Source organism: Sardina pilchardus, chromosome 17 (genome assembly GCF_963854185.1).
Source record: "Sardina pilchardus chromosome 17, fSarPil1.1, whole genome shotgun sequence".
NCBI classification, from domain to species: Eukaryota; Metazoa; Chordata; class Actinopteri; order Clupeiformes; family Clupeidae; genus Sardina; species Sardina pilchardus.
In genome coordinates, this window is record NC_085010.1 from 27,338,145 (window position 1) to 27,348,353 (window position 10,209).

Genomic DNA, 10,209 nt, shown 5'->3' on the forward strand with positions numbered 1-10,209 from the left:
CTTGATATTATGGTTGTGATTTAAGTCTTCTGTCTATTTCTTTTAGCTGAATGCAACATTAACTGTCTAACATCCCCCCCCCCACTGTCTAACATCTACACCGTCTTTCCAGTTAGGGCTCACTTGACAGATCACGACAGAAACGTCACTACTTCCGCATAGTGGAAACTGAAAGAGAAAGACCTATCTTGCCGAAACTAAAGTGGGGTGGTGGAATCGATACATTGGCGTACATTGATCACAGTGTTTTAAAACATACACGGACTAAAATCGTTGTCCTGGTGGCGACATCCAACACTATAAGTGTGTCGTTTTGTAAACGAGAGGGGTAAGTGTGGTTGACTGAACTTAATGTTATACGATCTCGTGTAACTTTAATTAAAACTTGAATGCTAACGTTAGTTTCGTAACTTTAGTTAGCCAGTGTAGCCTACCAACTCACTTTGGGGCTTCCCCATACCCCATTCTCTTTCCAGGACAAATGTCATAGCGGATGTGTTTCGATTACTTTTATAATGTTGAACTCTAAACATGTACATGTTGCGAATTTGTCAGTTGGCAAAGTTAATATGGTTATTGTTAGATTAAGTGACGCTGACAAGTCTCAACATGCCCGTGAGATAAGAAAATGACTAAGCGTTTTTTAATACTAGTTGGTACGTTTGTGCCTTTTAAGTTTTGTTTTTATTGTGTTGAATGAAGAGCGTATTTATTTGTGTTGCATTTCCAAGTGGATTGTTAGCTATGAAAAAGTTGTTTACATAGAGTTGTCAGTAGGCTATTAGATAACCAGGTTAATTGAACTTTTTCCCAAAATGACAACGTTACCAAGGCTGGTTAAACATCTTCATAAACTAAATTGAAAATAGATTGGCTTACCAAGATATGAAACCAAATAGTTTGCCTCTTTCCTTATGACTTTCAGTCTGTGTAGGCCTACTACTGAACTTTGGCAATGCTGTGTGGGTGAGCTGTCTATCCACATAGAATGCTTGATATTATACTGTACTGTGGAGAATGTGTTTAGGTTGCCTCGTTAAGTTAATTGATGGGCTGTAGGCCCATTATGTTTCAGTTAATATACCTTGATAACATAACTGTAGCGCTACAGAAACATTGGAAACATTGTGCATATATGGAAACACTATAATGGTGTAGTGTATTCTTGTACTTTTGCAAATGTTTAATACAGACTGATTACAAAGATTATTGTCTACGCTACCTGTGGTCTGCAATTTAGAGCATGGATGACAATCTTCAGCTACTATTTGCCATTGACGATGAGCTGGACTCTTCAGAGGTGGCTTCCCTCAAATTCCTCTGCAGTGACATCCTAGGTAGAAAACCACTAGAGAAAGTAAGTGATGGCCGTGACCTCTTCAAGCGTCTGAGTGAAAAAGGTCAGATGGATGACGACATGATGTTCCTGAAAGAACTGCTTTACACCATCAATCGCTATGATCTGCTGACGATGATGAAGACAACTGAGCAGGAGGTGTCCAGGTCAATCCAAATGAACAGTGATTCTTATGGTGGCCTGTCCACCTACAGGTTAGTCCTGGCATGTATGTGAAATGTGCCCTTTTTGAGCTGTAATTCAGACTGAGCTTAACAGAACATAGTTTGAATCAATTTAGTGATGGCTTCTAACTTTTATATTGATTTTCATGCCGCTCTCACAATTCAAGAAATGTGCTCGTTGCTCATCACGCTCTGCTGTCTTTCACTGTCTTACAGGAAGATGCTTTTTGATATAGCTGATGATATGACGAGTGAAAAATTGAACTCCTTCAAGTTCCTGGTGAATCTGCCGCGAGGGAAATTAGAGGCCTCCGCAGTGAGTAGTCCACTAGCCCGTGGCTGTCTACGCTTCTTAATGGGAAATGTAATACAAGTCAGAAATAGAAATTAGACGTGACTTCTTATATTGAAGTCCTCTCTGTACAGACTTTTCAGTAAGGCATTGTGTTTGTTGGCAGCATTAACTTTTTTAAGAATTGGTGAAATGCGTGCGATAATCATAGATTGCGAAATTATGTAAGGAAACTCATTGTTAAGGTTATTTCCGAATCACATCGTCATTGTGTATGGTGGAGGTGTTTTTATTGTTTGATAACCAAAGCCTCACAGGATCTGCATCTGTGCAGTGCCCCTCAGCGTTTGTATCAGTTGTCTCAGCCTTATGAACTTAGAGTTCTGACTGGGTTCTTTATTGCGTTTCAGACCATCCTTGATGTTCTGACAGAAATGGAGAAGCAGCAGCGGCTTACTGAGGACAATGTGGAGGACCTAGAACGGATCCTCAATGAGTGTGATAAGGATCTGGCTAGAAAGGTGGAAAAGTACAGGCTAAATAAAACAGGTGAAGATCCCTCCCCTCACTTTTTTGTTTTGTTTTTTTGTTTTACTTTGCCAACCCGCTTTTGTGATGATGTACCCACTGCTGACTTCTACTTTCTTCCTTTAGGTGATGGCAGGTGGCATGAACAGGGAAACAGTCCTCATTCGGAGTCCATGGTAGAGCACTTTGATCAGCCATATCTTGTTACCTAGCCATGTGTTATATTTTTTGTCGTTATATAGTGTTTTTCTAAAGCATACATCTATGAGCATGTTTTTAAGTCTTCCTGTATCTGTACAATCATCATTCAACTTTGTTTTGTATCTTCGAAGGATCACCTGAGTAGGCCTATTGCTGAGATGCGTGAAGAGGACAATCAAGACATATCCCGTAAGTCCTTGATGTTCTTCCTTTGTGTACCATTTCCCAGTGATTTTAGTTTGCTTATGTTTTGTGATGTAACTGTTTTGTCTGGCATGCTTTTTTGTGTTGCTTTAAATAGATTGAATTTTGTTAAGTAGTCAAACAACAATTAGATTTTAGCTCAAAGTTTTAGTGTTAATAATAACATTGAATAACTAATTCAAATAGCCACTTGTACAGTTATTTAACTGAAAGAATACGGTAATGTCTGGACTTGCTATGGTGTTTCAATATACCTGGCTCTGGATTCACAATGTCCTTATTTGGTAAGATGAAGTGTTTTTGTATACAGTATGGACCTAATATAAATATTTCAATACTGTGACAACTGAATGCCAATATAAGGCTCTCAGTACCACTTGAGATATTCATTCATTGTTATTGTTGAACATTTGTACTGTAAAATGCTTTGATTAGAACCATCCTCTGACAATAGGAGGCAGCGACCAGAAACCACTCCTTCCCAAAAACTGCCCAAAAACGCACTCCATGTTAAAGCAGTTTTTACACTGACAGTATATTAAATAGACCCACAGTCCAGTAGTCTCAACACTGCTGACTATCTTGTTTTGTGTACCACTGTTGTCTTTGATACACTTTTGTGATGACCTATAAAAATGAAAATACAAATAAGTCCAACTTTCAAAATGTGCCCAAATGGTGTTGGTAAGATGCAATTAAATGAACAGTTTTCAGATATGCGTTCTGTAATATAAAGGTTAGATAGCAGTGTTTAAAAGGATCCTGGACATTTATGTCAAACATGGGCACATAAACTTTCATAAAAGTCTTTATTTCCTCCAACAGGTAGTAGTCTGAGTGTGGTACCAGATGCAGGCCCGGTGACAAATGATATAATGGTACACCCAGCCACACCCCCCCCACACACACACACACACACACAAATAAGTGGGACAGTCAGATTTTCACTAGCTGTACATACTAGGTGCCAACAGTTATCCTTAGAGTGAACAGCAGGAGGGATTTGTTGTTTCATTCCGTTTTCTTTGTTTCCCCCAGGAGGAAGATTTGGAGAGTTATAAGATGAATTCCCGTCCCCGTGGATACTGTTTGATAATCAATAACTACAGATTTTCCCATCCAGGTTATACAGACCGAAAAGGGACAGATAAGGATGCAGGTGAGGCTTATTTAATTGGATTTAATTGAGAAGAAATGTGTTGGGAGCATCTGTAGCTTTCAGGAAAAGTAAGGGGAATATTGCATAGTAGGTCAACTTGCAGAAGCAGGCAATATCCAAGAGTTATCCAAGGCCCAGGGTAAGACCTTTGAGACAGTATTGTGTGTATACTGTATGTGTCTGTGTGTATACAGTATGTACTGCATTTGGTGTGCTGTGTACTAGTCTGTCCATTTCTAGTTCTTGAGTGTACAGTATAAAAGTGTTTGCTTGCTTGAATACCTTCCCCTTTTTCCTTTCAGAGGACTTGCGGAGGGTATTTATGAGGCTACAATTTGTGGTAGAAGAACAAAGAGACCTGTCAGGTCAGGATATGAGGATGGTTCTGGAGAAATATGCCAAGGAGGACCATTCTGCTTACAACGCTCTTGTCGTCTGTGTTCTCTCCCATGGGCTGGAGGGCAAAGTACTGGGTGTGGATGGGGAAGAAGTGTCCATCAAACAGCTCTACAGGCCTTTCACCCGCTGTCTTACACTGGTCGGCAAGCCCAAGCTATTTTTCATTCAGGCCTGCCAGGGCAATGAATTACAAACAGGTCACTTGTTGGAGGATGGACCTAACCAGCAACTTGATGACCTATTAGAAGAGGATGCTCTTAATCCACTAGTTGATCAACCGTCTGTTGCAGCTGAGGCGGATGTGTTGATAGGCATGTCAACTGTAGAGGACTTTAAGTCATTCCGTCATACCATGACTGGGTCCATCTACATCCAGGCCCTGTGCATAGCGTTGGAATCTGGGTGCCAAAAGTAAGTTATGTACTGTCTTCTTTAATGGTTCATTTATTTAAAAAAATACTCCTGAGTGTCTAAACTCTGTGATGATATTTTCCACTTTTTCAGGAAGGAGGACCTGCACACTATCCTCACACGTGTGAACAATGAAGTCAGCAAAGGTGTCTTTAATAACAGAAAACAGATGCCTCAACAAAAATCCACTCTGAGAAAGAAGCTGGTTTTAACTGTGAACTAGATGAAAAACAGACTACTAAATTAAGTTGGCGTGCAATATTGTCGTCCCTCCCGAGACTTTTTTTTTTTTTAATTAATTAATTAGGGAGAACATGTTGAAGACCTGTCGAGCAAAGCTTGTTTTCATCAGCAAATGAAATATTTCTCATTAAGGACACAAGACTTTTGTGCTGACTATTTCCTCTACTTTTGGGATTCACTTGCTGTCTTCGACTCTAAACCTCTGCTGTGTCTGACATGCACTTCTTGACACTGCTTCAAACTCCATCTGCCAATTGACAGTTTACTATGTTTTTTTTTAATTGTGTGGAAAAAACTGAATGAATACAAATGAAAAGTGTGGCTTTAGATTGTAAAATACCTTTTCATAATAATTTGTATAGAATGAACTCTTCAGGGATATAATAACATTGTAAGGTAATTAGGTAGAGAGACAATAAATGAGACACAGTGGTAGAATATATAAATCTTTCTTTAAGAACTGTTCTTTTTTTTCACTTTTTGTCATGTTACATACAGTACATTTGTTTCCTTTGTTTCACTTAATCCTATACAATGCAATAAAAAAAAAACAATCTATATTTTCAAAAATATATCAATTGGCTGTTTTTTTTTTTGAAAAATAAAATATTGTCATAGTACAATTACATGAATGTTCAGATAGTTACAGGTATGGACTGTTAGGCACTGGAAAAACAAGCCTTTTCCGGAGTCTGAAGGACTGGTCTGGGACCTGTTTAGCTTTCTTTCCTCTGATGTTCCCTTCTTCCCGGCAGACATCATCGTTGACATAGGTGAGAATAGTCAAGATGTCATCCCTCCTTTGAATGCAAAAGTGGATATCGCAGTTAGCATTATGCCAGCATATTTATCAATGGAAATAAAATCTAAAGCATCAAGCTTCCCAAACATGTGCATGCAAGTTACAGTGTGTTCAATCACACATCCGTTAAAATTCTGATGTAATTATGTCAATGTACGAACTAAATTCTAATAGAACACCTCAATAATTATGACACTGGATTAAATAAAAACGTTATATAGTTCAAAATGATTAATCACCTGAGTACACCTTCTTTGAGTTGCTTGCATAGAGATTGGATAAACCATGAGCCTGTGATGTTGTTTCTGAAAGAGAAGTACTCATTCACAGTAGCCATGGAGACAAGGAAATCAGCTTCTGCTGGGATGGAGATCATTTCCCCAGGGTAAGCATCCATCTCTAAATCCTGGTTGTCTTCACGAGAGCTGTCAGCTCGGATCATCGCTTCATTCTGAAAAAGACGCCCTCGACAAGCCTGGATGAAGAAGAGTTTAGGTTTTCCAGCGAGCCTCGGGCAGTTGTTTCCTTTGAAGGGGGTGATCATCTCTTCTACGGTCATAACTCCACTGTCACATCCAAACACACCATTTGTTTCCCCATGGCTCATGACACAGCAGACAAAGCAATCTCCATCAGCCCTCTGACTGCCCTCTTGTACAGCAGACTTCATTTTATCTTTGGTCAGGTCTTGGTGGTATTCCACTTCAAAACTCAGCCAGGTGAAGACTTTCCTCAAAGCATCTAAGAGACAGAGAGAAAGTCAGGGAGTGATCATGTGACAGCCTCAAGAGCTTTTACCCTACAACTGAATGTGCTTTCATTAAAAAATACTTGATTTCAGAAGTTAACAGCATTTGAATCCAGGGTTCCCACTCTAAGTATGTGAAATTCCATGACATTTTGCCGACAAAAAAACCCTGAATTTCCATGACCTACAGAATGAATCATACAATATATCTACCAAAGATTTTAGAGTAGCCGCACAGCATTCAAGAATCTATGACTTTCTATAGAGTGGGAGATGAGTAAATGGTTGGGCTAACCACAACCACTGAAGCAAGTAGGCTAAAGCTATAATTACCAGATATGCACTAATTCTGTGTGGACATAAATTTATATTTGTGTTTTTGGCAAGTACATTCTAAACTGCTGCAACAAAATTCCCTGATATTCCAGGACTTTGCCCAACAAATTATAATATTCCTTGATTTTTCATGTCTGGTATATTCTTCCATGATATTCTATTTCCATGATATTTCTAGAAATGCCATGACCCGTGGGAACCCTGTGAATCTTTTTCACATTATTTAAATTTAGACTATACAGTGAGGCAGAGTATATGTTGGACTACTCCAGTTTTAGTTGTTGACATTTCCAACAATCTACAATAAGATCATTGATACCTGCATCTTCACTAGATCCTCTTCGTGTCGATAATGTTTGAAAGTTTTCATTATTGATGATTATGCAGAGGCCACGAGGATTGTTGATCATCGTATATGCGTTATCCTGTTAAAAGGCAACAGAGCAAACAGATCTACCTGAGTTTTCGTACTTTTCACATCGTCTATTAATTACAGTCAATATCACAATTACAGGGGAAGTTTGTTCCTGTGTTACTGTTCTGTATCATATGCAAAACTCTGAACTGTCAAAGCTACCTGAAGCATAATTAGGTGAAGCTATTTACCGAGTTGGTGTCTGGATTATCTGATGAAAAGTGAAACAGAATAAAAACAGTTGAGAATGCAGAATCAGTCTCACAGACAGAAAATAAACAGTATGTTTATGTGTAAATGTATAGGCCTACGGTATGTGTAAGCCGGCATGTGTAATGTAAATGTGGCAGTGGGCTTACCTGTTGCAGGTAACTGTGCAACTTCCTGACGGGGGACATTTTCCTGAGCGTTAAGGAGCTCTTTCAGTGATGGGAAAGTGTCAACAATTTCTCTTTCTCTCAACAGAGAAATAAAGTTGATGCAGTACTCGTCATTCTTGTTCATCAGTTTGTCTAACAGTTCTATGATTGTCTTCTCACCGTTTTGAGACATGCCATGAAGATTCCTGTACTCCCGTGGAGTAATGAGATTTTTCCTCTGAACATGTTGCAAAATAAAACTGGCATCAGTGGAAAGAAGGTCTATCAGAGTTGTTTTATTGGAACGAATAAAATCCATGGCAATTAGGCGGGGATAATCCTGAGAAAAGAAAAATAGTTTGATTAATATTATTGTATACACAGCTGAATAAATGAGAGTAATGCCTCTGAACCACATAGACACACGAAATCAGCTCTTTCCAGTCTGTTTATTTATTACATTGCTATGTGTTTGCATTGACATCTTGGAGAAACAGCTGGGTCATTCTGTGAAATGGGTGCCACTTGTGTCCACACCATTTGAAGAGATGCATATGGCCAAAGTGTGTTTCTAAAACCTAAAGATAATTCAATGGTTCTTGTTAACATGTAAATAGCATACTGTTACTTGAAATTAAATCGCAAAGACATTTTTTATTGTCTGCCTGAGCACCCAAACTAAGCAGAACAATTCTGACGTTTTTACATTACTATGAGGGGGTCTGCCAAGCTTAATCTTACCACCTTGTCACGCACATTAGATAAGAATAGACTGTCTGTAATTACAGTTTTAATACTCTCAGCAACTGCCATTTCTAATTGATGCCATGTTTGTTACTTGACTGTTATAACTGGAGCCATTATAGCATGATATTTACCACTCTGTTGCATTTATTTTTCAATCCATTAAATTTCGATGTGGACAAAAAAATGTTTGGCTGAGGTGGGCAGAAGTGATTTTTGGAGGGTGGCCATCCCACAAAACCAACGGACGCAATAAAGATGAAGATCTGGTACGTTGGATGGACCAATTGGACGACTGCACGTATTTGTATGTCTAAGCATGATCCCATTTGGACATGACTAGGTAACCCCTTTTGGATGTTATAGGGGTCGGGATGTCCATTCTGGACGTTGTCTGGCGTTACAGTCTGCACCTTCAGGGGATCAAAATTGGACGTCCAAAAGAGGTGTGCGCAGTGGGATGTCTTAATGCTGTGGATAAATTGAGAGGTTTACTTTTGACGAACATTTCGAAAATGTTGTGGAAAAGACACCCATTTCACAGAATGACCCAGCTGCGCATCTTCAGCAGTGCACACAGTGACGTCTAACATGCATTATGGATAAATTGTAACCTAAGCTTAATGGGACAGACAGACGCTACAGGAACACATGCGCTTACTGAAGAGGTGATGCTATTCGGGTTACGGTTCCTGATCTCCGCCATGAGCAAATAAGGTGAGTTTAATAACACATACAAGTTATCTTTTCTTGATCCAAGTCTATGAGTCTATGAATTAGATCAATTAAGTGCATTCCCACTACAGATATTTTGGATGTCCGTGCAGGTGCAGATTGTAACGCCAGACGATTGTAACATTCACAGGACTTCTGTAATGTTAAAATAAGTTACATAGTCCCATTGACGTCCAAATGGGGTCATGGTTAGACTTCCAAATAACGGACCTAGTTTGCACGACGTGCAGTCATCCAGAACTGGTCTTGGACCGATGGACGCAATAAAGATCCACTTCCATCAGACGTCTAATTTTATGGGTTAGTGAGAACTCTAAGCAGGCATAGTCTTCTTTCCTCGGACTTCGGGGTTCAGTCGCAAATTACATTCATCTGCATTTTTTATTTTGTTGTCATGAACCATCATGCTTCATCGTTTCTCTAACAAGACAGTGGACACTTTTCAGATGGTATGCGAATGAAAATGCCTCTATCATAAACGTCTAACTGGTAATTACAATAGTAGGCTATGTGGAATAACTCCACCACTAGCTTCGTAGCCTAACTTCCGTGTATTTGGCCATTACCAAGTTTCGCGCCAGAGCGCAATGCACTGTAAACAGCTAGAGGACAGTTAAATGCAGTTGTGGTATTGTATTATAATTTCTTATTTACCTTACCTAACGGTGAAACACAAGTTGCAGCGTTGAATTAGTTTCTGCGTTACAAGTAGACTTCAGAGCACACCGCTGTCCGAGTGAGCTGGCGCGCTGTGTTTCAAGAAAGTTACGCCTCCTTCACTTCCGGATCCAGTCAAACGCTTTAACATTTCCCAACATGAACAGGCTCCAGTTATCATAACGAATATAAGTAAATCATGAATAACAGGCATAATGTAACTTGCTGTATTAAAATGATAGGCCTATAACCGCATTATAACTCTATTATAGCTGAGTAATATGCCTATGGGTATAGCATATCTGTAGCCTATTATAATTACTACTAAGCCTAAATATTACATATGGCTATATATCCATATTGCTTGAAAACAAGTTACTTTCCTCTTATTTCTTGATTTGACAATTAGCCAATTCTGACTGCGGTGTTTCTGAAACCTGATATAAAATCATTGC

The 10,209-nt window shown here is 39.2% G+C and overlaps 2 protein-coding genes across 3 annotated transcripts; one reads left to right on the forward strand and one right to left on the reverse strand.

The window, feature by feature from the left end:
• The first annotated feature begins 175 nt into the window (after positions 1 to 175).
• On the forward strand, positions 176 to 5,532 carry casp8 (caspase 8, apoptosis-related cysteine peptidase). The gene is made up of 10 exons (XM_062517986.1): positions 176 to 328; positions 1,241 to 1,551; positions 1,738 to 1,837; positions 2,224 to 2,362; positions 2,468 to 2,517; positions 2,674 to 2,731; positions 3,572 to 3,624; positions 3,785 to 3,905; positions 4,208 to 4,715; positions 4,809 to 5,532. The coding sequence occupies exons 2-10, from the start codon at positions 1,244 to 1,246 to the stop codon at positions 4,936 to 4,938; spliced, it is 1,467 nt and encodes a 488-aa protein (XP_062373970.1). The 5' UTR covers positions 176 to 328; positions 1,241 to 1,243; the 3' UTR covers positions 4,939 to 5,532.
• casp20 (caspase 20, apoptosis-related cysteine peptidase) lies at positions 5,392 to 9,849 on the reverse strand. 2 transcript variants are annotated; one of them, XM_062517987.1, is made up of 6 exons: positions 9,757 to 9,849; positions 7,619 to 7,958; positions 7,451 to 7,470; positions 7,164 to 7,269; positions 6,000 to 6,501; positions 5,392 to 5,758 (listed from the first exon to the last, which is right to left on the reverse strand). In XM_062517987.1, exons 2-6 carry the CDS (start codon positions 7,935 to 7,937, stop codon positions 5,602 to 5,604), a joined length of 1,104 nt encoding a protein of 367 aa, XP_062373971.1. In that variant the 5' UTR covers positions 7,938 to 7,958; positions 9,757 to 9,849; the 3' UTR covers positions 5,392 to 5,601. The 2 variants fall into 2 exon arrangements, with proteins under 2 accessions (XP_062373971.1, XP_062373972.1); XM_062517988.1 differs by having other exon boundaries at positions 9,752 to 9,822.
• Between the last annotated feature and the right edge of the window lie 360 nt (positions 9,850 to 10,209).

Excerpts from the sequence above, each read along its gene's own strand:
- casp8 (XM_062517986.1), top strand. The coding sequence starts at position 1,244 with ATGGATGACAATCTTCAGCTACTATTTGCCATTGACGATGAGCTGGAC. Across the intron at positions 1,552-1,737 it reads GGTGGCCTGTCCACCTACAG|GAAGATGCTTTTTGATATAG; the intron begins GTTAGTCCTGGC and ends ACTGTCTTACAG. Across the intron at positions 3,906-4,207 it reads AGGGACAGATAAGGATGCAG|AGGACTTGCGGAGGGTATTT; the intron begins GTGAGGCTTATT and ends TTTTCCTTTCAG.
- casp20 (XM_062517987.1), bottom strand. The coding sequence starts at position 7,937 with ATGGATTTTATTCGTTCCAATAAAACAACTCTGATAGACCTTCTTTCC. Across the intron at positions 7,471-7,618 it reads TGCACAGTTACCTGCAACAG|ATAATCCAGACACCAACTCG; the intron begins GTAAGCCCACTG and ends ACTTTTCATCAG. Across the intron at positions 6,502-7,163 it reads AGGATCTAGTGAAGATGCAG|ATGCTTTGAGGAAAGTCTTC; the intron begins GTATCAATGATC and ends TCTGTCTCTTAG.